This window comes from Haliotis cracherodii, unplaced genomic scaffold (genome assembly GCF_022045235.1).
Source record: "Haliotis cracherodii isolate W230 unplaced genomic scaffold, xgHalCrac1.p SCAF_8, whole genome shotgun sequence".
NCBI classification, from domain to species: domain Eukaryota; kingdom Metazoa; phylum Mollusca; class Gastropoda; order Lepetellida; family Haliotidae; genus Haliotis; species Haliotis cracherodii.
This window is the reverse complement of record NW_027266341.1, coordinates 55,413,894-55,441,536: the sequence shown is the minus strand read 5'-3', so window position 1 is coordinate 55,441,536 and position 27,643 is coordinate 55,413,894. Positions and strand designations below refer to the sequence as shown.

The 27,643-nt window shown below is 43.0% G+C and overlaps 2 protein-coding genes across 2 annotated transcripts; both read right to left on the bottom strand.

Moving 5' to 3' along the window:
- Positions 1-8,918: 8,918 nt before the first annotated feature.
- Positions 8,919-9,644, bottom strand: LOC139451072 (probable serine/threonine-protein kinase kinX). The gene has a single exon (XM_071232871.1). It carries the CDS (start codon positions 9,642-9,644, stop codon positions 8,919-8,921), a length of 726 nt encoding a protein of 241 aa, XP_071088972.1.
- Positions 9,645-15,342: 5,698 nt separating this feature from the next.
- LOC139451071 (DNA-directed RNA polymerase subunit beta''-like) lies at positions 15,343-15,744 on the bottom strand. The gene has a single exon (XM_071232870.1). The coding sequence runs from the start codon at positions 15,742-15,744 to the stop codon at positions 15,343-15,345; it is 402 nt and encodes a 133-aa protein (XP_071088971.1).
- Positions 15,745-27,643: the final 11,899 nt, after the last annotated feature.

Genomic DNA, 27,643 nt, shown 5'->3' with positions numbered 1-27,643 from the left:
TGAGCCTAGCCACTCACACACACACCTAAACCCGTTTCATGTTTCATGTTTCATGTGACTAGTTTACAGAGCAAATTAGATAGAAACAAAGGTCCTTATTAACCTGTATTAAACTTTGACGTGTGTTGACAGACGTAATTAGAGAAGCAGGTAGGTATTAGCTTGGTAATGCGATGTTAATCAATGTAATTAATTTTCACATGTACGTTTTTGGTATGTTGATACAGTGTTTGTGGCTACTGGTGTTTTAATGAGATTAAGTAATAATGCATCATTGTGATGCTAATTTTGTCAAATTGCATTCAATCCTTCTATTGAACCAGGTAACCGCAGGTACGTTTCGCCTTTCAAAAATGATCATTTGGGTTGAATTAATTGGAGTAATGACAGTATATTATTCCACTTAACACTAACTTTTTAGGATATACATGCATAATAATATTATTATAATAATTATATATCACTCATTACTTATATCGTAAGAGCCGCGGTCGGGTAGCCTAGTGGTTAAAGTCTTCGCTCGTCACGCAAAAGACCCGGGTTCGATTCCCGACATGGGTACAATATGTGAAGCCCATTTCTGGTATCCCCCGTCGTGATATTGCTGGAATACTGCTAAAAAGCACTCACTCACTTTAGCCAAGAAAAAGTGTTCGAGCGAAATTCCCCGAGCATAATGCATATCTTGTCATTTTTTATATATAAGTGTAATACCTTCTTTTTTATATAACGTCAATTGATGTTTAAGACGTAATGACGCTCAGTGACGTAATTTTGGAAACCGCGTATGAATACAGTGTTTCGGTGAACCGCCCTATTTATCATATAGTGCCAAATAATATGCAGCCATGTATGTCTACAGAATCACACACATATTGATAAATCCCTATCAAAACTTCTTGGGAACCTCAGTCAAATATTTTATCAAGCAAGCAGACATTGCATCGATGTATGCAGTTTAAATATAGTTCTTGCCAGATGACTTCATTTGCATATCGGACGTGAAATACAGTTTATCGCATCGATATGATAACAGCCAATCTCAACATCGATGACACAAGAACGACAACTCAACGGCACTGTTCACATTCCGTAGATGATGTTGCAACAGTATGCTCACCCAACTATGGCGCACGTGTCAGTCATGACGTTGAATCTAGTTTCCTGGGATGCTCTACCTGACACTTGTTACGGAAACCTGACACGGGCACAATCCGCTCACTTTGAAAAGACCCTGAACAGTGGTTTGCGCCATGATGTAGATTACTGTTCCTCAATGTATTAGATTACATGTCTGACATATTTCAAAGCAATAAAACCCACGTAAGATGCACCGATGTGTCACTTGCAGCTGATTGTAATGCCCGCCCAGTGTTGTTTTAGCGGACGTACGTGCCGTGTATATGAACATCCCTTTTCTACGCAGTGCTACACTATATGTATGAACACAAGGTCATCCCTGATGTTTCCCTGTCATGTTTTATTTCACAGCCGTCCATGTCGACTTGCACCGAAATATGCACATATACTGCCGGGCAAAAGAAAGTATACACCCATGTTTGATGGTGGCTTCACATGAAACACACAAGACACAGATCCGCGAAGATCCGGGGTAGAATAGGTCTACAGCAACCCATGTTTGCCGTAAAAGGCGACTATGATTGTCGTAAGAGGCGACTAACAGGAACGGGTGGTCAGGCTCGCTGACTTGGTTAATGCATGTCATCGTATCCCATTTGCGTGGATCGATGCTCTTGATGTCAATCACTGGATTGTCTGGTCCAGACTCGATTATTTACAGACCGCCGTCATATAGCTGGAATGTTGCCGAGTGCGGCGTTAAACAACAAACAAACAAAACAAAAGTACTGTTATTTCTAATTCAAAACAAACAAGTACTGTTGATAATGACATGTCGATTTTGATCGAAACATGAATCCTTGTGTCAAAAGCGATACACAAATACGAACTTGATTCATATGGCGATGTTGACAGATAGGAGACAAAAACATTCAAATGTCTACTATTAGTACTGTGAAGATTGATATGTCGACTGTGAATGAGATGAGGTGAGGTGAAATTGGGTTTAACGTCGAGTCCAAGATTATTGCACTTATATAGCGACCTGCATGCACGTGTGTGTGTGTGGCTGCTTGTACTAGTCCGGACTGATGCCGATTTATAGTGCTAGCTCACTGAGATACCATGCCGCAGTTTAACATGAATACCCCACTCAGACACAGTATACTGACTCCGAGCCGACCAGTCCTTGTTTTAGCCCCTTAATGCTGAGCGCCAGACAGGGTAACAACAAGTACCATCTTTTAACGTCTTTTGGTATGACGCGGCCGGGGATCGAACCGGGCGGACGCTCTACCACTAGACCACGGAGGCGGTCGACTATGAATGAGTCAAGATGAGCTGACACAACCAATGGGAGTGAATTTGGCAATTCATCACCGCCTCCGTGGTCTAGTTGATAGACCGTCAGACCGGAGAGAGGAATTTCGATCCCCTGTCGCGTCATCCCAAAAGACGTTAAAAAATGGCGCTTAATGGCGCTCGGCATTATGGGGATAAAACATGGTCATCACGAAGCCAGTATAATAATTGCGAGGGGGTATCCAGATTAACTGTGACATGGTATCTCAGTGGACTAGCACTACAAACCGGCATTAGTGCAGACCATTACAAGCAGCCACACACATACGTGCATGCACGTCGCCATGCAAGCGCAATAATGTCGAACGTGACGTTAAACCCTTTTCATCTCACCTGGTATTACACTTTAATCAGCATATTTCAGCTATATCACGGCCACCTGTAATCGAATCTTGGTCAGGCAAACCTCTCTACGTGCGGGGTACCATGACACACTATCATCCATTTAAATGATTTTTACCACAACTACTCTTCTCTTAGAAGCAAGACTGATTGTTGTTTGTTTGTTGTTTAACGCCACACTCAGCAATATTCCAGCTATATGACGGCGGTCTTTAAATCGAGTATATCTGTTAATCGAGTATGGATCAGACAATCCAGTGATTGATATCATGAGCACGCAATTGGGATACGATGACATGCATCATGCGAGCCTGACCACACGATCCCGTTAGCAGCCTCTTACGACAAGCATAGTCGCTTTTTACGGCAAGCATGGGTTGCTGAAGACCTATTCTAACCCGGATGTTCACGGGTCTACAAGCAAGACGTTCATGGGATACTTGGTGACCTGGGCCTACGTGCACAAAGCAACCTTACCGCTAAGGCTAACGTATGGACGTTCGCTTTGTGCAAATTGGCCCTGGATCCCATTTCAAGAAATCCTAGCTACGTACGTCGTAAATCTATGTTAAACAGTCAGAGTGTCGGCATTGGTTGCAGAGTTGCGTCCCTTGAGCATGAAGTGATCCTATGATCGTGGGTTCGAATACCAAATTCGCCCTTGATTATGATCATCGGTTTGATAGCACCATACCGTGCTTGTGGGTTTCACCAAACTAGCACACATCCTGATTGCATCACTTTCCTACTTTGCCCCAAATCAAACCGAAATGCTTTTATATCACTGAACATTAATTATTTTTTATGATACATCTTGTATGGCTACTTAATGAACAAACTCGTAAAAATTCTGAACCGTCTTTTAAACCACTATGACACAGCAGTTCATTTTGGCACCGAACACATCACGTGATAAGTATCATTCGTCACAAAGTTACCAAACAGTCAAACAATTTTGGAAAATCACCATCTTCCTGTCCCGACCTTACAACTGTTTTCAAAGACTCGTCGCTAATGTAGACACACGGGGGCTTCTAAGTACCTGTATTACAGAAAACTGGGCTAGGCAAAGCAACGTAATGATCTTGTGTCGGCCACGATCTGACGATTCTCTGACAGCCTCAACAACGCTGGAGAAGATCCTCCTCTGATAATACGCCCGTCTTTCAAGGTAGTCTCTTAAATTGCCCCAGTGACGCATCAGTCGACAGCTCCGGGGACCTTCTGTAGGTATTGTGTATCCAAGCCATGTGTTACATCGACTTAGGGGATCTAAACATGTCACTTCCAATTCGAGAAAACAGAAGTTGAGTTTGACATCGAGACCATGGATTAATAGTTCCGTATCTCTCGCCGAGGTGGCAGGGTGGTTGAACCTTCAGATGGCTTTCCTTAACAAAAGCTAACGCCAGTCGGATGTGTTACGTCTTCATAACACCCTAGGTGGTGGGGAGAGGAGGTATAGGGTTAACGTCGCGTTCGATTATTGCACTTATATAGAGGTGTGCGTGCGTGCGTGCGCGTGTGTGTGCGTGCGTGTCTGTGTGTGTGTGTGGCTGCTTGTACTAGTCCGGACTGATACCTATTTTTATAGTTCCAGCCCACTGAGATTATTGTGCTTGTATAGCAACGTGTGTGTGTGTGTGTGTGCGTGCGCGTGCGTGTGTGCGTGTGTGCGTGCGTGTGTGGCTGCTTCTACTAGTCCGGACTGATGCCTATTTTATAGTGCTAGTCCACTGAGATACCATGCCGCAGTTTAACATGGATACCCATTCAGACACAGTATACTGACACTGGGCCGTTCAGTCCTTGTTTTATTCCCCAATGCCGAGTGCAAAGCACAAGCATGATACACTCGCAATGCTAAAGCGACTCTTTCAGCAGATAAGTTTTTTGAATATGTAAAGGGTTTTGCCGTGTCGCTATTATTTATATGTAAGTAGATCAAATTGTCAGTTTCGTGATTTTGTTCATGGATCAATTATGATCATTGTTTGTAAGGTAGATGTTAATTTGAGTCTTAAAAGTAGTTCCATTTGATTAACGAATTCGCTTTTCTCCTTAACGACTACATCTGGTGAAGAAATTATTACGCCGATGAACTATTGGCACTGAACAATTGTGCTGTACGTGTTAACTATTAACATCACTATTCAGAAATAATATTAACTCATTTTTCTTCATGACCGACGTTTTGGTGGGAGTGGGTGCTCAATAACAATGTTTTTGTGAAGGTTAGCCATGTGATGAAAACGTTACCTCCCCACGTTGGTCGACCTCCATCACTGGCACAATATGGAAAATACGTTTCATTTTACGAATTCGGGTAAACAAGTATATCAGGTTAAGAAACGATTTACTCCAATAAATTACTGGTTACATGCCCTTATGTACTGTATATGAAATGTTTTTTTCTATGCATTCTTTGATTAATCGAGCAAACATGAAAGCCTGGTCGTCCATGAGGACAGATAGAAGCTCGAGCGATGAGTGGCCACATGTATTCAGCGTGGCCAGAGCGTGAGGTCGCGCGGTGTAGAGCAATATAACATCTCCCGGACACCATAGGTACTCTTGAGCATTGTAGGAGTTCCACTATACAGAGATAGGGGGATATATATAAATATGGGTTGTATGAGAGAGAGTGAGAGAGTGTGTGTGTGTAGAAGAGAGAGAGAGAGAGAGAGAGAGAGAGAGAGTGAAGAAAAAGAGATAGGTGTGAGCGAGAGAGAGAGAGAGAGAGAGAGAGAGAGTGTGTGTGTGTGTGTGTGTGTGTGTGTGTGTGTGTGTGTGTGTGTGTGTGTGTGTGTGTGTGTGTGTGTGTGTGTGTGTGTGTGATGGGGGTCTGTGCATGTATGTGTGAGGTGAGAGAGAGTGTGTGTGTGAGAGAGTGTGTGTGTGAGAGATGGGGGTCTGTGTATGTATGTGTGAGGTGAGAGAGAGAGCGTGTGTGTGTGAGAGAGTGTGTGTGTGAGAGATGGGGGTCTGTGTATGTATGTGTGAGGTGAGAGAGAGTGTGTGTGTGAGAGATGGGGGTCTGTGCATGTATGTGTGAGGAGAGAGAGAGTGTGTGTGTGAGAGATGGGGGTCTGTGCATGTATGTGTGAGGTGAGAGAGAGTGTGTGTGTGTGTGTGTGAGAGATCGGGGTCTGTGTATGTATGTGTGACGAGAAAGAGAGTGTGTGTGTGAGAGAGGGGGGGGGGGGGTCTGTGTATGTATGTGTGAGGTGAGAGAGAGTGTGTGTGTGAGAGATGGGGGTCTGTGTATGTATGTGTGAGGTGAGAGAGAGAGTGTGTGAGAGAGATGGGGGTCTGTGTATGTATGTGTGAGGAGAGAGAGAGTGTGTGTGTGAGAGATGGGGGTCTGTGTATGTATGTGTGAGGTGAGAGAGAGTGTGTGTGTGTGTGTGTGTGAGAGATCGGGGTCTGTGTATGTATGTGTGACGAGAAAGAGAGTGTGTGTGTGAGAGAGGGGGGGGGGGGGTCTGTGTATGTATGTGTGAGGTGAGAGAGAGTGTGTGTGTGAGAGATGGGGGTCTGTGTATGTATGTGTGAGGTGAGAGAGAGAGTGTGTGAGAGAGATGGGGGTCTGTGTATGTATGTGTGAGGAGAGAGAGAGTGTGTGTGTTTTAGAGAGTGTGTGTGTGAGAGATGGTGGTCTGTGTATGTATGTGTGAGGTGAGAGAGAGTGTGTGTGTGAGAGATGGGGGTCTGTGTATGTTTGTGTGAGGTGAGAGAGAGAGAGAAAGAATGAGGGAGAGAGAGAGAGAGTAACACGAGTAACGCTATGGCTGGTGGGAGAATGTGGTACGTGCACCGGTACATCAAATCTAGAGCATTCCTAGCCAGTGACAACATCAAAAACATAGGAAGGAAAAGAAGTATAAAAAGCCCCATAACAACAACTCCGGTGCAGGACAGACCTCTTGATATTGTCTTTCGCGATATCATCTCCGCGTTACGCCAGGTTCCCGTACCCCATGTTTCCTGTGCAACCCTGACTGATGCGGGTCAACTGGGTACAATGTGCAACCCCCGACTGATGTGGGTCAGGTGGGAACAGTGTGCAACCATCGACTGATGCAGGTCAGCTGGGTACAATGTGCAACCCCCGACTGATGTGGGTCAGCTGGGAACAGTGTGCAACCATCGACTGATGCAGGTCAGCTGGGTACAATGTGCAACCCCCGACTGATGTGGGTCAGCTGGGAACAGTGTGCAACCCTGACTGATGCGGGTCAACTGGGTACAATGTGCAACCCCCGACTGATGTGAGTCAGGTGGGAACAGTGTGCAACCATCGACTGATGCGGGTCAACTGGGTCCAATGTGCAACCATCGACTGTTGCAGGTCAACTGGGTACAATGTGCAGCCATCGACTGATGCAGGTCAACTGGGTACAATGTGCAGCCATCGACTGATGTGGGTCAGGTGGGTACAATGTGCAACCCTCGACTGATGTGGGTCAGGTGGGTACAATGTGCAACCCCGACTGATGTGGGTCAGCTGGGTACAACGTGCAACCCTCGACTGATGCGGGTCAGCTGGGTACAATGTGCAACCCTCGACTGATGCGGGTCAGGTGGGTACAATGTGCAACCCCCGACTGATGCGGGCCAGGTGGTTCAATGTGCAACCCCGACTGATGTGGGTCAGGTGGGTACAATGTGCAGCCATCGACTGATGTGGGTCAGGTGGGTACAATGTGCAGCCATCGACTGATGTGGGTCAGGTGGGTACAATGTGCAACCCTCGACTGATGTGGGTCAGGTGGGTACAATGTGCAACCCTCGACTGATGTGGGTCAGCTGGGTACAATGTGCAACCCTCGACTGATGTGGGTCAGGTGGGTACAATGTGCAACCCCGACTGATGTGGGTCAGCTGGGTACAATGTGCAACCCTCGACTGATGCGGGTCAGCTGGGTACAATGTGCAACCCTCGACTGATGCGGGTCAGGTGGGTACAATGTGCAACCCCCGACTGATGCGGGCCAGGTGGTTCAATGTGCAACCCCCGACTGATGCGGGCTAGGTGGCTCAATGTGCAACTCCCGACTGATGCGGGTCAGGTATCTCAATGTGCAACCCCCGAGTGATGCAGGTCAGGTATCTCAATGTGCAACCCTCGACTGATGCGGGTCAGGTGGGTACAATGTGCAACCCCCGACTGATGCGGGCTAGGTGGCTCAATGTGCAAGCCCCGACTGACGCGGGTCAGGTATCTCAATGTGCAACCCCCGATTGATGCGGGTCAGGTGCCTCACTGTGCAACCAGGCCCATGTCATGTATTCCTGCGGCGTGGGTGTTTGCTCATTGATCACCCTCTTGGTGTTTTGTCCCGACTGTATGTTTTACAGTCTGACGTGAGGCATTGCTGATTCCGGCTTCATTCGTTAGTAAAAGCGGCGTAAAAAACATACCCACTCACTCGCTCCAGTGAAGGTAGATATATGTGAGACCCGTGAAGATCCGGGGTAGAAAAGGTCTTCAGCAACCCATGCTTGCCGTAAAAGGCGACTATGCTTGTCGTAAGAGGCAACTAACGGGATCGGGTGGTCAGGCTCGCTGACTTGGTTGATGCATGTCACCGATCCCAATTTCGTGTTTCGATGCTCATGATATCAATTACTGGGTTGTCTGGTCCAGACTCGATCATTTACAGACCGCCGTCATATAGCTGGAATATTGCTGAGTGCGGCGTTAAACAACGAACAAACAAAATACAAGGGCTGTTATTTCTGACTCAAAACACAAGCACTGTTGATAATGACATGTCGATTTTGATCGAAACATGAATCCCTGTGACAAATGCGATACACAAATACGAACAACAAACCAGCCATCCAAGATATATATGAGAGCTATATCACGACACATCAAGAATGTGGTTTACATGTACAGAATCGACCCGATGTCTTTAGCGACAACGAGCGAACACACTACTCTATGGGCTACCCGAAGCATGTAGAACCAGAAGCATGCGGATAAGCTTAGTATCAAAATGAATAAGCAAGAATAAGCAAAGAGTTAAACAACTCATAAGCATATTTTAAGTGGAGGACATATGGACGGGACACCTTCCTACAGACGCCCCAATGGGTTTCACGGGCTCTTCACGTTTCACGGGCTCTTAACGTTTCAAGGGCTCTTTACGTTTCACGGGCTCTTCGAGTTTCACGGGCTCTTCACGTTTCACGGGCTCTTCACGTTTCACAGGCTCTTCGAGTTTCACGGGCTCCTCACGTTTCACGGTCTCTTCACGTTTCACGGGCTCTTCACGTTGCACGGGCTCTTCACGTTGCACGGGCTCTTCACGTTTCACAGGCTCTTCACGTTTCACAGGCTCTTCACGTTTCACAGGCTCTTCACGTTTCATGGTCTCTTCACGTTGCACGGGCTCTTCACGTTTCACGGGCTCTTCACGTTTCACAGGCTCTTCACGTTTCATGGTCTCTTCACGTTTCACGGGCTCTTCACGTTTCACAGGCTCTTCACGTTTCACGGGCTCTTCACGTTGCACGGGCTCTTCACGTTGCACGGGCTCTTCGAGTTTCACGGGCTTTTCACGTTTCACGGGCTCTTCACGTTTCACAGGCTCTTCGAGTTTCACGGGCTCCTCACGTTTCACGGGCTCTTCACGTTTCACAGGCTCTTCACGTTTCACAGGCTCTTCACGTTTCACGAGGTCTTCACGTTTCACGGGATCTACGAGTTTCATGGGCTCTCCACGTTTCACGGGCTCTTCACGTTTGACGGGCTCTACCCGTTTCACGAGGTCTTCACGTTTCACGGGCTCTTCACGTTTCACGAGATCTTCACGTTTCACGGGCATAGAAAATGTTGGTGGGGAGGACATTGTCAGATTTGACGTTTCGGCAACCAAACTGATATCCGAGGCAATTCCATATTTTGACTTGTACCATATATACCCGTGTTTGTTCAGGTGACCACTTGACCTGCGTTTGCATGTGTTTGTGACGGTGCAGGATACGCTGACACCTGATACCATCACTGTTTGATCGTGATTCACAACACATATTGTCAGGATCGTACAAAGAATCCGATTTTAGCAGACATTTCTTAAGATAATGGAAAGGGCTTTGTCACATGTCTCGAAACACAAGTGCTCCGCGAAAAAAAAACATTCTCCAATATCACAAGCTAATGTTTTGTCCATTCCTTCCGCGGTGTTTATACATCACCTGATTACGTAACTGCAGTTTTTTTTACAAAGAAAATACACACTACAAAAATGTAATCACGTTTCTTTCAAGACGTGACCATAAGACATTAATGGCGTAATGGGATGTCCTGACGTAACATGCTCTTCTATTGGAATAAGCTATTTCCCTAACGAAATATTGCAATAAAGGTTTTCACGTCGACACATTTAAGTCATTATAGGCCCCGCTGACTGATTATAAGGAATCCCTACATTCGCACACTAAAAATACAAATCATTAACGTATCATTTGTGAGAGAACCAAGTCACGACTTACCAATATATCAGATTAACTTTGCAGGAAAGTATTGCAATAATGTTTCATTAGGAAGACCTTGCGAGAGGAATGGCTTGCCACTGAACACGAATTGTAGTTATTAAATATGAGAAAAACAACCTGGTTTTAACATAAGACTGTCGTAATGTCACAAAACCCATGTAATAAGAATAGTCTAAGCGACCTAGGTATCTACACAGCTCGATGCGAACGTTTCTTGTGACCATTTGCACGTTTGTCGAGTATTCTTGAAGGTGATACTGCGCTCTAATCTCTAAATAGTATAATAACTAGATATAGATGGGTAAAGAAACAGTTTCAATTGATCTGACTTTGGAGGGGACTAGAGAGATCTGGATGTATTAAAACGAGCTCTTAAGTCCTCAGGGGGGTTGGGAAGGTGGGGAAAATATCTATATCGCCAACCAGGGTGAAGGAACAAAGCGTCGTCGCCGCCAGTGCCTAATCTCGGAGTCTTCGAGAGCTCGCTTTCTCCTCTCGCGAGAAGAGCCCGAGATTACATGTAAATAGCCAGATTTAAAAGACACAGCGTGTTCACACGATCCGCAGTCTGAACGTCCTGAAATGTCCATTACAGAGTGAGTGAGGGGTTTAATGTCGATTTAAACAGTAATCAGTTATTTCATGGCGTCATGCGACTCTTGCTCAAAAGTTGTTTGATCAGGGTTACTGCATCGGTGCCTTATTAAGGATTACAAAAAAAAAGGTTTTATGGAAAACATGTGGAGGAAATTTCCAAATGTGAAGCATCAGTGACAATTATGATGTCCAATACAATTCCCTAGTTTTGACGTGATCATATATTCCCTTGTTGTTTTTTCAGGTGAATTTTTTACTTGCCTGTGCATGTGTTTGTGACCGGTGCTACCGGTGGGGCAGGATCATCAGGACCCGGTATCATCACTGTGTGATTGTGATATAGTCGAAATCATCTAATGGATTTTTTATGTTTATGGAAAGGGTATAATCGCTTATATTCATACCGAGGAAAGACCAGGTTATAGACACGCAGGTCATAGACGCCTACAGGATGAATGTAACCCGGCTAAGGTGCTCAGTCTGCCCAAAGACCAAGGATCATAATCAGACCGAACAAGGATTCGAACCCGCCATCGACGGATGCTAGTACCACAAAGGGAAGCAAGTCTACACAGATAGGTGCGTCGCTCTTGCTCCACTGGGAAACGACAAAATATGATCAATGTTAAATGTCTCTCAGATTGTATGTAATTACAGTGAAGACATGTAAACCCTATACATTGACTTGTAATTACATTTTGCTGATATTTTCGGATATAGCGAAAACGTTACATATAAAAAACCGTTATACCTGAAATTGATTATTCGAATGAAAAATAACTTTAACCATAATTCCTGCTTGGCGAATAAACTTCAGTTCATGGTAGCCAATCTTTCGATCCATAAGAGTTCGTATAAGATTAAATTAACATAAATACAGTAGACTACGGTTAAAACGAACACGCTTATAACGTACTGACGAATATTATGAACTTACTTTTTGGTCCCGACTATTTGCTGTAGTTATGTTGTATATATGCTTATAACGAACTACGGTTATAACGAACTAAAATTAGTAGTCCCTTTGAGTTCGTTATAACCGTAGTTTACTGTATTGGAAGGAACACATTTATACTACATCAGCTGCACATTTTTCTTCGTCAAATAACGGATGTTAAAAATATAATCATGTACTTGAGAAGTCTCCACGTGTTAGCACTGAACAGGGTGAGTGCAGATTTTCTGATGCAGATTAACTATAGTCATATGAAAAAATCACATGTTCCTTAACCTTTTTGTGTAGTATACAACAAACTGTTGCTATTGAGAAACTTTGATATAAAATGAGTCTTACTGTCTATTAATAGGCTAAGCTTTGATATTGTACTCGGTGTTCTGTGTGGAATTGAGACACCGTCCCGTCTTACTTAACACAAACAGCCATTTCATATGACGGTTCTTCGTATCAAACTTGCGATCAGTGTTGTTGAAATGTCTGACTCAATATTACATGCCCAGCATTTTACCGGTGACGAATCCACCTTATAGTCGTAAACAAAACTACTTGTATGACGACATTGAACCACTCGATCACGGGACCTTCACATGTTGAAGAACGGGGATACTCACTCCTTTGTTTGGTCCATTTATTAAGGTGACAGAAACCTTCTACCGTCCATGAATATCATTGAAATTCCTCTCCACATCGAGAAACAGGAGTTTTAAGCATTAAAGAAACTAATTTATATATACCTTTAAGATAAGAATTTACATAAAAATATGCATTCATTCATTCATTCATTCATTCATTCATTCGGGGGCACGGGTGGCCCAGTCGTCTAAGGCGCCGCAATTCGCTCCCTTTGGCACGCCAGAAACCTATGATTGTGGGTTCGAATCCCGGTTCGCCCCGATTATGTTTCTAGGTTTGTCAGCACCAGACCCATGCGCGTGGGTTTGACCGAAGTGGTCAACGTCTAAAACCTGCATCACTTCGGGCTTTTCTCCCACATTAAGCTGACACGCCGTGATATAACTGGAATACTGTTAAAAGTGGCGTTAAACAACACTTACTCACTCACTCACTCACTCACTCACTCACTCACCCACTCACCCACTCAATAAGTTCAACATTAGTCCATTCAAATTAAGAACTCGATAATATCTAAATACTGTCCTGTGTATAATTACTGTTATTATTGTCGGTGTCCAATACAGGAGAGAGCGTTTAAAGTGGACTTTCAACATCAAAGAAACATACAGAGCCTGTATTCTACCTTCGGTAAGAAATACTTTACTCGTAATCAGTTGTTTCCTACACCTGGAGCTATAGCAGGGCAGGACTACTTGTTAGCTTGTCTTTAAACACCACACTCAATACATTCAGCGGAAACTGCCAAGTTGTTGTTAAAGCCGTAAAACAATGATCGCAGATGTCTGAATATGTTTTTTCAAAGAAAAATATTCGTATGTGTTATGCCAAAAAACGTCAGCTGTCACAAGTGATAAAACACAGAAGTTCGGTGTTTACCTAGACCCGTGTCTCCTGTGTAGAAATCGCTGAGAATATATAAACCATTCATCACGCACGATTATGAATGATAAATATGCTTATTAATGAAAAGTCAGGTTTGAGTAGATAATTCTTTATGACACTGACATATCTAATTTAAACGTCTCACTGAGATTTGCTTAGGTCACCTAACTGGTAGGAGGGTGTCCACACGGTCACACAGTTACATATCAACGGGGTGGTGGATTGTACACGAGGTCATACAGTTACATATCAACGGGGTGGTGGATGGTACACGAGGTCACACAGTTACATATCAACGGGGTGGTGGATGGTACACGAGGTCATACAGTTACATATCAACGGGGTGGTGGATGGTACACGAGGTCACACAGTTACATATCAACGGGTGGTGGATGGTACACGAGGTCATACAGTTACATATCAACGGGTGGTGGATGGTACACGAGGTCATACAGTTACATATCAACGGGGTGGTGGATGGTACACGAGGTCATACAGTTACATATCAACGGGGTGGTGGATGGTACACGAGGTCATACAGTTACATATCAACGGGGTGGTGGATGGTACACGAGGTCATACAGTTACATATCAACGGGGTGGTGGATGGTACACGAGATCATACAGTTACATATCAACGGGGTGGTGGATGGTACACGAGGTCATACAGTTACATATCAACGGGGTGGTGGATGGTACACGAGGTCATACAGTTACATATCAACGGGGTGGTGGATGGTACACGAGGTCATACAGTTACATATCAACAGGGTGGTGGGTGGTACACGAGGTCATACAGTTACATATCAACGGGGTGGTGGATGGTACACGAGGTCATACAGTTACATATCAACGGGGTGGTGGACGGTACACGAGGTCATACAGTTACATATCAACGGGGTGGTGGATGGTACACGAGGTCATACAGTTACATATCAACGGGGTGGTGGATGGTACACGAGGTCATACAGTTACATATCAACATATCAACGGGGTGGTGGATGGTACACGAGGTCATACAGTTACATATCAACAGGGTGGTGGGTGGTACACGAGGTCATACAGTTACATATCAACGGGGTGGTGGATGGTACACGAGGTCATACAGTTACATATCAACGGGGTGGTGGACGGTACACGAGGTCATACAGTTACATATCAACGGGGTGGTGGATGGTACACGAGGTCATACAGTTACATATCAACGGGGTGGTGGATGGTACACGAGGTCATACAGTTACATATCAACGGGGTGGTGGATGGTACACGAGGTCATACAGTTACATATCAACGGGGTGGTGGACGGTACACGAGGTCATACAGTTACATATCAACGGGGTGGTGGATGGTACACGAGGTCATACAGTTACATATCAACGGGGTGGTGGATGGTACACGAGGTCATACAGTTACATATCAACGGGGTGGTGGATGGTACACGAGGTCATACAGTTACATATCAACGGGGTGGTGGATGGTACACGAGGTCGTACAGACACGCAGGCACATGTGGCACATTAATGGTTTCCGTAGAAGTAGAAGAAGTTGTAATAATTATACTAGTAGCAGTAGAAACTGTAGAAGCAATATAGTAGTAGTAGTAGTAGTAGTAGTAGTAGTAGTAGTAGTAGTAGCAGTCGTGGTGGTGGTTTGTAACAAAAAAGTAGTAGTACAAGCAGCAGTAGTAGTAGTAGTACTTGTAGCAGTAGTAGTAGTAGTAGTAGCAGTAGCAGTAGTAGTGGCAGTAGTAGTAGTAGTAGTAGTAGTAGTAGTAGTAGTAGTAGCAGCAGCAGTAGTAGTAGTAGTAGTAGCAGCAGCAGCAGCAGTAGTAGCAGAACTAGTAAAAAGAGAAGTAGTGGTTGGGGCAGAGGTAGTGGTAGTGGTAGTGGTAGTAGTTGATGTAGTGGTAATAGTTGATGTAGTGGTAGGAGTAGAAGTAGTGGTAGTATATAGAGTTAGTGGTAGTATTAGATGTAGTGTTAGTAGTAGCGGTAGTGGTAGAAGCAGAAGTAGAAGCAGAAGTAATAGTAGAGGTAGTGGTAGTAGTAGAAGTTGTAGTAGAGGTAGTTGTAGTGGTAGTAGTAGAAGCAGAGGTGGTAGTAGTAGAAGAAGGGGTAGTAGTAGTGGTTGTAGGTCAGGTTGTGGTAGTAGTAAAAGTAGAAGTAATCGTAGAGGTAGAAGCAGAGATAGTGGTAGTGGTGGTAGTAGAGGTAGAAGCAGAGATAATGGTAGTGGTAGATATAGAGGTAGTGGTGGTAGTAGAGGTAGTGGTGGTAGTAGAGGTAGTGGTTGTGGTAGTGGTAGATATAGTGGTAGTACTTGCACCCGGGTTTATGTAGCAGTAGCGTAACGATCACTATTTTCACGTCAACGACCCGCATGTTTTGTTATCAATGTACTGCTAAGAGCTAATAGGTTATGCAGTCAGTCCTCTTAACACATTTAACACACTTAAAGACGTTAACCGAATTAACAACTATAGACCAGTTGTCATCAATAGACATGATTGTTGCTGACATATTTCCTGTCCTCGCTCCACCAACAACACAAGAGCAACAGTAGACGGCGAGGGCCTCCATTCAAACAGGCAGTGACACTTCCACCTGTTTTTGCCAGACCTCTATCATGTGAAATGTAAATATGTCGATGTCAAAGCCTACCGGATGTTGTGAGAAGTCTCCAATATTTTATTGATTATTACCTGAGTCGCCTAAGGGATTGTCCCGTCAAGGTCGCTTATATAAGTCCAAATATACCAACACACAGGTTTAATATAATGTAAGGTGCGGAATGTAGTCTTTAGATTATGGCTCTCTTGGCAACTCCATATGACGGACGGGCTTTACCGACGTGAACTAACAGCACTCTATATCAGGACTAGTCATAAGCGACTTTCGGAATACACTACAGCCAAATAGACTTATAAGCACTCAAACATGTACCTAGTCGGTTGATTTTGGTTGATTTGATCACAAGGAGTGAGTGAGTGAGTTGGATTTAACACCGCTTTTAACAGTATTCCAGTTATACCACGGCGTGTCAGTTTAATGTGGGAGGAAAGCCCGAAGTGATGCAGACGTTTACCACTTCGGTGAAACCCACGGGCACGGGTGGTGCTGACAAACCTAGAAACATAATCGGGTCGAACCGGGATTCGAACGCACAATCATAGGTTTCTGGCGTGCCCAAAGGACGCAACTCTGCACAGCGAATCGCGACGGCTTAGACGACTGGCCCACCCGTGCCCCCTGATCACTAGGAAGAGAATTTATGGATGTCAACTTCTTTATCATGAGGAAAAACAACGTTTTGGAGTATATGCTTACTCCTTCACCTGATGAAGGAGTAAGTATATATGTACTCCGAAACGTTGTGTTTCCTCGCAATAAAGAAGTTGCCATCCATAAATTCTCTTCCGTATGTGCATCACTTCTAAATGCCATCAAAGACTTCATTTGATCAGTTTATGAGTTACGTTTGTCGAGATAAACTGTTGTGACTGATGACTAAATTATAGAGATGAAAGAATACGACTGCTCGATAAGGATAAGTGAGAAGTGTCTTTCTGAGAGAAGTATTGAAGTAGAAATTAGGAATAAAACGTTTTGTGCAACTTTTAGTCATATTCCTGTCATATCACGGTCGGGGACACCAAGAATGGGTTTCACACATCGTATCCGTTTGGGGAATCGAACCCGGACCTTCGGCGCGACGCGACATCCTGCGCTAGGCGTCCCCAGGCCATTTTCTATTGTCCTCAGATCACACATATATTTTTCGCTGGAAAAGGGGAGAAATAAACCAATTTTTGTGTTGTCAGTTTTCGTTGGTTGACGCAATTCGCATTCTTGGAAAATCTGGTATTATCAATATTTGAAAATGATTCATAAATACATGCTTATGATATAGTCTGACAGTGGACTGACTTTGAGAAGACATTCCTTGTGATTATGAAAATGTGTTTTTCTTTTTTTTATTCACTAAATCCTCGTTACCGGAAGTACTTCAACTATCGAATATGTGTCGATGTATCCGAAATCCGAGACAACCGAAGTGCCGAGTATGGTCATAATTTGTAAAACTTTTGTCCGGACAAAACGGTTCTTTCGTCGTGTTGAGGTAGCAAAGTTCGATCAGGACTACATGGTGAGTGATTTCGGATTTAGAAAACAAGAAAGCTGCCCATGTTTTCGATCTGGAAAGTTCACTTGCGATGATACGTATTTGGATGTAAGTGATTATGGAAGAGATTGGTATGTGGATGTATGAATCTTTGTAGCCAATCGGAGATGTAGAAGAGCGATCTTATCCTAAACCACAAATCCGTTTACTTTCTTAGGGGACGATCCGTAACTCCCCCCATCCCCGTAATGACGTACAGAAAAAAAACATTTAACGAGGAACGGAAGAGGTGATATGGTAACCGCAGCTAAACCTTCGTGTTTTGTACCCATGGTAGAATTCGACCCCGGATCTTGAGAAGGCCATAAATTATATGATTAAGTGTCAGTTTTTATTTCCGCACTTAACAGTATATGTGAGGTGAGGGGAGGTGAAATGGGGTTTAACGTCGCGTCCAAGATTATTGCACTTATATATTGTGTATGTGTATGTGTGTGTGTGGCTGCTTGTACTAGTCCGGACTGATGCCGATTTATAGTGCTAGCTCACTGAGATACCATGCCACAGTTTAACATGAATACCCTACTCAGACACAGTATACTGACTCCGAGCCGACCAGTCCTTGTTTTAGCCCCTTCATGCCGAGTGCCAGACAGGGTAACAACAAGTACCATCTTTTAACGTCTCACTATGATACCCGTACCAAATACATCACCATCGAATAACCATTTCTATGAAGAATTGACTTGCCTTTGCATGTGTTTATGACGGTCGCCACCGGTGGGGCATAAGACGCTCACCTTTTCGCAAACACGCGAATATAGTCGGAATCATACAACCAACTCTGCTCTTAGCAGAGATTTCTATTGAATATTGAAAGAGTTTTGTCGCTTTTATTTATTTGTTTCATTTTAGCCACTATCAAACATGGGTGTGTACTTTCTTTCGCCCATCAGTATACTGATGCTGGAGATTAAAGAAAACCATCCCACTGAAAATCCTCCCACAACATCTGCAACCCAGTACCGTAAATATTTGCTATTACATTATGGAAGTTTCTTATGATTCCATTAAATGTTATGTAGAAGCATGAAGCGGGGAGGCAGTCAACGATGTGATATTTGGACACAAGGATTGCGGTCCATCCCGTTCCGCTGGTCCGACCCTTGCCTTGAAGTTGTGTGGCATTAATTAAGTAAACCCGACTTGAAACAGCTGCTTCATTGAGCCGGAGCGTCACTATCCCCTCCTCCCACACTTGCTGACTGCCAGCATCACCGGCGTATAATGGGGACCCTGTCGTATAAACAGGTAGGGCGACCTACTGAGACCTGCTCTGACTACAGACACTACCTGACACTGTACAGAACACACTCCCGAGAAGTACAAGTTGGATACATGTCCCTTGTACATCGTACAATATACAGTAGGCGGACATGAATGCTTGCTTTGGCTGAAACCTCTTTCATCAGAGATATGTTATTCTTAAAATAACCACGGCTTTGTAACTATGTCATGCCTTATCATCGTGTCTGTTTTGAATATGGATATTACAAGGTATGATCCTATATCGCGATATCGAGGTTAACACCTGAGGTCGACATGGATGTTGGTTTCTTGTTCCAATCTCTTATATCAATGATATCTGTTTTAAAATATATATATTTAGTTTGTATATTTATTAATATGATATTTATTAAAGTTGGAAAGGAGTGACAAAATGATCCTTATCTTCGACGAACTGTTTCTAGTCAATCCAATCGAAGTGTGTGTGTGTATTTATGTGTGTTTTGTGTGTGTGTGTGTGTGTGTGTGTGTGTGTGTCTCTCTCTCTCTCTCTCTCTCTCTCTCTCTCTCTCTCTCTCTCTCTCGCTGTTCGTCCTTCTACATGTCCTTGCACATCTGGGAGACATGGGTTAGCCTTGTGGTTAAAGCGTTTGTTGGTCACGCCAAAGGCCCGGGTTCGATTCCCGACACGGGTACAACGTGTGAACCCCATTTCTGATAGCCACATATGAAGCCCCATGTGAAGCCCCATGCCGTGATATCGCTGGAATATTGCTAGAAGCGGCGTAAAACAATACTCACTCTTGAACACCCGTCAAGGTACCATGCCTTAGACAACACAAGCAAACCATCTGTCTACATGCATAATATCACTTCATAAAGAAATATAATTAATTATATATGAACAAAACATACAAGAACAGGAAGTGGCCATGTGGTGTTTGAAACTCATCTAAGCTCCACTGAATAACAAATGTTCTTCGTTAACTACCGTGATTGGAGTCAACCATGTGTTGTGTTCTTGTAATCATTCATTATTCCAACTGGGGCCCTTCTTCCGCCATGGATACACCACGTGGTATCACCTATTCCACGAGTAAGACCAACGTCCATCTGAATAGCAGCCTTCATCAAGGCACCGTTAGTGCTGGCTGGGAGGTGGAACATGGTGAGCCCTTTCGCGAGCACCTGGTGTCGCCTTTTGAACTACGATGACCCGTTTGCGACCGTTCCCTTCTTACACCCCTTTTAGCGGACAGTTTATAACTGATATAGAACCCTTGCTTAATACAGCTGGACACTGACGCTTGAAGGACCAATCCACCACTTTTGACTGAACTGTATTTACCTAAATCTACGACAATGTGAGATTTTTTGTAATGATTTTTTTAATAAACTGTTGATTCACGGTTACAAGCAATGGACAGACACACATTCGTGTGCTCGTCTGCAGTATCATGTAATTGCAGCTTTGCGTTCATTATGATCGAGGGTTCGTATAATCGAGGGTTCGAATCTAAGATTCTTCATGATTATAATCTTTGGTTTGTAAGCACATACCCGTGGACGTGGTTTTCACCAAACTGGTAAACGTCCAAGACCTACATCACTGCGGGTTTCTTCCCACATAAAACCATAACTTAAATATGTTTTAAAGCGGCGTAAAACACGACTCACTCAGAGACTTCTGGATGAATATAAACAACAAACAGTATATTTGTCATCACGCTATCCAACTGGTCGGTTTAATGAACTGCCCAGCAAAAGAAAGTAAACACTTAAAAATTGGATTTGACAAAACAATGAAATGTCATCAAAAAGTTACTAGGTTGACACAGTCGCTGAAACACTGCAAGCGTTAAGTCAAAAACACAACTGTGATACCCGTATCGAATTCATCACCATCGAATAACCATTTTTTGTTTGTTTCATTTTAAGCACCATCAACCATGGGTTTATACTTTCTTTTGCCTGGCAGTTTATTATGTCCTGAAAATATTGAATTCCGAAATATTTGACATCTAATTTCTGCAAATCATCTGAATCAATTTTTAAATTTACCCTCTGTAGCCAAACCCCAGTACATAGTACCCCACCCACACCTGGAGTGTTCTGCTTGTCAATCCCATTGTTGGAACAGAGAGATGTGTTAACAAACAACTTAAACGGGGGCGGACTCAAGATCTTTAGTCCATGGTGTTTGTGGTACCCGGTATACATATATGTGTATATATCCTCGCCCCTGCGGCACACCCAGTCGTACTTTTATCACATGTGAACATTAGGATAAATAACTGACCTCTCACTCAAGTGATCACGTGACTTGTTTGAATATGAAACTTTGTCCGTTACAACGGTAAATGAGAATACCATAAGCCTTTGAGATATTCTAAGATTGAATATTATGTATTCATGCCAATAAAACAGGTATTAAATATTATTAGGTACATTTCATATTTTTCAAAATCTGGGACGTATATCAACAGATTACTTGTAGTTTGAAACAAATCGAAAATAGGAAAAACACGATTATGATATCATAAGTATATTTTTATGTTCATGACGAATAACAGTTACCTCATTTCTAACCTTTAGTGCTTGGCGTGCATGTATTTCCTTCCTTATGAAACATGAAAACACCTATGTGTGTCTGACATTACTTTTAACAAAAATATTATTTCCCAATTGGTGTAAATAATTCAAAATCATACCATGACAATGAAATTTCAAAAATAAATTTGAAATAACAAACAGATAGAAATTCAACGCCTTTTGTAAACATCACATCACGTTTCAAAATAATTTGTTATATTGAGATTCTGGCCCGATACTTTACATCAAATATTCAGTGTCACACTAGATGATATTAAAAAAACAGATGTTCTCCCGATACGTTTCATTAAATATTCAGGGTCATACTTGGTGATATAAAGAATTTCAGACGCAATCCTACACCCTACCCACAGTCCTCTAACACAGGAACGCAAGAAGCCAAGCACTAGAATGGGGACAGTCGGTTGACGGGATAGGCCGTCGCTAATCTGCACTAACGCGAAATATGCCGAGAACGAGACTAGAATAGTGGGCTCTTTGATGTACAGTGAAAGCAGCAGTCTCCCTTATCTACATATCTATCTATATTACCTGCACAGGTAAAACATATTCCCTTATCGCGACAAAAGGGTTCCCCCTGTGAACTAGAAGGTTGAGCATTGTGTGCTCTGATAACGATGTTTGTTCAGATTATACATGATCAACATAAACAATTCCTTCCGTTTTAGACTCTTTAAGAATTTGAATTTTATGTTTTATATACTTTATTTAAAAGTTGGGGGTTTTAGCAGGTTTATACCATCTAATTATCTGTTGTAGGTCTGTGGTTTAAAATCCCGTCTGAACTATTTATGCCACTTAAAACATGTAAGGGTTGACAGGATTCTGGTATAAACTATTCATGTAGCTGTCAAGCTTTATAACCCTAAATACGTCACAATGCGAGCTGCATCAACCACCGGAGAGACAAGGAAAAATATTTCAACTGAAGCAGCGCTCATCCCAGGAAAAACTAGACGAACATATGACCATTTATTGCCACAATCATAGACTGGAAGCAGTCCTCGATTCCAGAATATATTTTGAATAATAATACACGGAAAGGGAAACTTTTCAACGTCCGAGTGTCTTCCGAATTAAAAAAAAAACACCTGAAGGTTCAGGACACCCAAATATTCAAGATGCCTACAAGTAAGCCATGGCAGATTAACTTTTGACACAAAAGAGAATCGGGTGACCTTTAACCGTTTTTCAGTGGTATTTTATATTTTATAACTTTTAGTCAACATTTCAAATTAGTATTTCATTTTTTGTTTGTTTGTTTGTTTCTTTCTTTCTTTGAGGCAATATGAGGCAGTATTTGCATTTCATAATTATATAACGGAGATTCATAATTCATGTTGAAGAATATGCACTTCATTCTAACAAGGCTGAGTTAGTCATATGTTTTAATAAGAACGCTACCAATAAACTTGAATGTTATACAAACAACTTAAAACCTTTAAGATGAGACGCTGTACGTTATTCTTATTATGGCTATACCACTTCCCATACCTGGACAATGTACACCAATAACAGTCTTCACAGAGGTATAGTCATCAGCAAACGCCATATTCAATTTTTCGAACCCCCGTAGTTAATAAAAACGACCAACCCCTTTCCATAACAATATGTTTCAGAAATAATCATAGAAGACCCTCGTGCTTTCAACGTCATTCTCTGAGTTCATAACGTCATCGAACGTGTCATATAACCGGCTATATCAATCTCCTTCAAGCTTGTTTTAAACAAATATTATTCCAAGGTGAACAATAATATCGTATGGTGTTTGAGAGGTTGTGATAACTAGTATTAGTCTCAAGACAATATAGTTATGTGTTTGAGAAAGGCTTGTATCCTCTGAGACAATATTTTCATAGTTGGTCTACACGCCACCTATAGCTCACGTAAGGGATGAGATTAAGGTGGGGGACACGTTTGCCTTTCTATAGAGGCTCATCTCTGCTAACCTGTGCTGTGAACGCTACAGGTGTGGACCTGGACGATCCCCAACCAATGCGGTTTGCAAGACCTACCTGCAACCCTGTGTAGGGTAACTGAGAAGGAATAGGATAGTCTTGCTTTGTTAATTAATGTATCACTCGAGGGGAGAAATAAAGCCAGGGTGACATTTTGGTGATATGGGATTGTTTAAAAAGCAGTGGTGTGGAAAACACTTTTACAGTTGGACGATGTCTCATTCACTGCAGTGACAACGGCGCATTATGGCAGAGAAATGTGGAGATATACTCAATGTCAGACCCGAACATAAGCAACCGTTAACGATTCCTTTTCTCTTATTTTGCCCGGTTTAGTAACGTAGACATTTCCGTTTTTTCCTTGTCTGACAATGGCGGACTGTGAATAGATTAGTCTGACAACTGCCTTTGGATGTTATTCGAGCAGCTTTTTTTTCGTATTTAAACACATGTATGATCGGAATTTCGCCAAACTCGATACGTATGAATTGGTTCATACTGATAACCATCAGTCACAAATATGTTTTACAAATCAAATAAGATTGATGATGACTGTTTTCGATTGCAGATAATGTCCAATCCACTAAGAATATTAATGTTTGAGGTGGATTTTGTTGTCGTTGTTGTTGTTGTCGTTGTTGTTGTTGTTGTTGTTGTTGTTGGGGTTGGGGGGGGGGGTGACCACCACGTTGACAATTTTAAGTCATTGTTTCAAATATAATGAATATGTATCAGTCGTTAAGCTGGTTTTAAAGATTTAAAGTTTTGTTGTGGTTATTAAAAATATGTCTGGGATCCCGTAAAGACGTGATCTTATTATTAGCGTCCGTTTCAAAATCACATGGTGTCGGTGACTTTCATTTTAGACACATGGTTTCCGTCTATTTTGTTTCGTTTGTTCTTACCCAGACTTTACAACGATCTATGCCCCATCCCAAGTGTGTGTCACGGTGTCGAGGTAAGTCGACTAGTACTGTAGGACCATTGCTTAGAGTCTAAGTACATAACGTAAAATATACAACACATGACGGCACGGTATTCTTGAACAAGGAAGTAGTGACTTGCATTTCAAATGCCATGGAAATCCCACGACTAAAGGTGCGATGGGACAGTCTTGTGGTTAAAGCGTCTAGTCGTCACACCCAATACCCTAGTTCGATTCCCCACACGGATACAAAGTGTAAAACCCATAGTATGTATCTCCTGTCGTGGTAATTGTTACAAGCTGCGAAAACACACTAACTTATGGAATACTGCAAGGGAGATTCTCGCGATCTCGCATTCTCGCGATCTCGACCTTTGGAAACGAGCTAAATATGCCCCAAACACGAGAATGCGAGATCGCGAGAACGCGAGATTTGTCCAAAATGCTATCGCGAGTGTGCGAGATCGCGAGAATGTCCCTTACAGTATTTCATACAATCTCATCCCAACGGCTACATGAAAATATTTGTACCGATAAATCAACAACAGTTAAAAATATGTTTACATTCGTGACGAAACTGCATCGCATCTGAGTTGAATGTTACTCTTTTAATTTTAAATTGTTTTCATTTCTTTAGTTAAAAAAAACTAATTTTGCATTAATTTGGGCCTGCCGGACGTTCCGTATCCTGCATGTAGATTGCAGGTGCGTATGTCAAATGTTAACCCCGTGGTGTGGAGCCCAGTAATGCTTGTGTGTAGTCATGTTAAATCTGACAGTTTGATTTAATTATCCGACACAGTGTGGGACTGGCGCTAATTCCAGTCACGACACGCTGTTTGGAGCACACAACAAGTCAGGGGAATATGAAGCATGGTACATAAATCTCCCTGCACAGTTAAATCACAATGACGAGTCTTAAATATCATAACTATTTCCCAATGTAAATTGGCAGACAATCACTCAAGCGATAGATATTATGCATGATCACATGTTAAAAAATACTGTTCTAATAGCTTCATGGAGAATTTCATATCAAATCGTCAAACTAAAATGTCGGTTATCTGTCGGAGTCGGCATTGTAGACTGGATTAACGTCGTATGCATGACAGATACCGTAAATATAGAAATAATCTGAAGGATTTATATATAATCATGGTATGGTACTGATGTGGGATATTTAGTGAGCTTATTGGGTACAGGTAAATAAACTGATACGACTAGTCGTGGATTAAAACATATCTGTGGTAAATACATGTGTGTTTCATGAACATTATAATCTTTCAACAGAAAATTCTGAATGTTTCGACGTCAGGTGAAGATATAGTTCCTACATTAAACTATGTTTATAACGAACACGCTTATAACAAACTGACGGATATAACTTACCTTTTTTGCCCCGACTATTTGCTGTAGTTATGCAGTACATATGCATATAACGAACTACGCCTATAACGAACTAAAATTAGTGGTCCCTTTGAGTTCGTTATAACCGTAGTTTACTGTATATAGTGATAACAGGCATATATGGCGAATGCGGACATGTACGGTAAACATTGGATTTTGTATTTGCACGTACTGCCGGTAAACATGTCAAATACGCGAGTACGGACCTATGTGGTGATATGATCTTCTAAGGTCGGACATTTATGCTAAATATAGGCATCTCTGGTAAAGACAGGATTGTGAGAAACACTGTAGAGAACCGTCCGTCTAGTACGTAGAGGGCGTAGTATGCAGAGTACGTAGGACAGGGAGAGTGCGTGGTATGCAGAGTACGTAGGGTACGTAGAGTGCGTAGTATACAGAGTACGTAGGGTACGTAGAGTACGTAGTATGCAAAGTACATAGGGTAGGGAGAGTGCGTAGTATGCAGAGTACGTAGGGTACGTAGAGTGCGTAGTATACAGAGTACGTAGGGTACGTAGAGTACGTATTATGCAAAGTACATAGGGTAGGGAGAGTGCGTAGTAACTGCGTGAGACGATAAAGACTAACATCGTGGAAAACTCAATAAAGGTATCTTGTTCCAACCAGGACAAAGCATCTGTACACAAGTCTCTTGTCGCCATTGCTGTAATGCATTGGTTGTGGCATTGAACTCATTGGACATTCTCTGTATTCACCAAATTTGGCACCTTCAGATTTTCACCTATTCCCCACTTGAAGAAAGCACTGACTGGCAAGCATTATGCTAATGATGACGACGTCATTTCTGCTGTAGATGGCGTTTTAAGCCACCTCTATTAGCCTTCGAGGCAGACGGTCCAAGAAACTTCAGCATCGCTGGCAGAAAAGTGTGGACGTCGGAGGGGACTGTTGAAAAAGAATGAGCAACTAACTCGATCACCACAGTCCACCACAGTCCACCACAGTCAGGCTCAAGTAGTAGAGCGTCCGCCCGGAGAGCAAAAGGTCCGGGGTTCGATCCCCGGCCGCGTCATACCAAAAGACGTTAAAAGATGGTACTTGTTGTTACCCTGTCTCGGGCTAAAACAAGGGGCTAAAACAAGGACTGGTGGCTCGGAGTCAGTACACTGTGTCTGAGTGGGGTATTCATGTTAAACTGCGGCATGGTATCTCAGTGAGCTAGCACTATAAATCGGCATTATTCCGGTCCAGTGCAAGCACACACACGTACATGCACGTCGTTATAAAAGTGCAATAATCTTGGACGAGACGTTAAACCCCATTTCCCCTCACCTTCAGACACTCGCGTACATGTTGTTATATACGGTATGGGATGATGGTGTCACACACAGACATTCACGGTCTACCGACATGGTCTACTGCGGCGATCTACTGACGCTCCCTGGATACATCACATGTACAACCCGTTAGCTCACCTGGAATGTAGACTTGGTCAGGATCCTGTCGATCATAATGGTGCGTAGAGATTCCGGGTAAGACTATAGGTCCCTAGCAACCTATGCAAGAAGCTATTTGAATCGGGTGGTCAGAGGCGCTGACTTGGTTGATGCATGTCATTGTATCCCAATCGCGTGAATCGATGTTCATGCTATCAATCACTGGACTGTCTGGTCCCGCCCACCATCGATGATATATCGGCGTATCCGTACTTCGAGACAAGCGAAGTAATGATACTGGCCACAGTGCCGTAATAATTGTCTCACAGCAAAGATTTAAACGACCAGAAACACCGAACCATCGTACATTCGAAGACCTCCGCACCATCGATGACATATCGGCGTATCCGAACTTCGACACAAGCGAAGTAATGATAATGGCCACAGTCCCGTAATAATTGTCTCACAGCAAAGATTTAAACGACCAGATACACCGAACCATCGTACATTTGAAGTTTTCAAGTGTATACTTCTTTTGGCCGGTAGTGTAGATGCCCAGAGTTACATC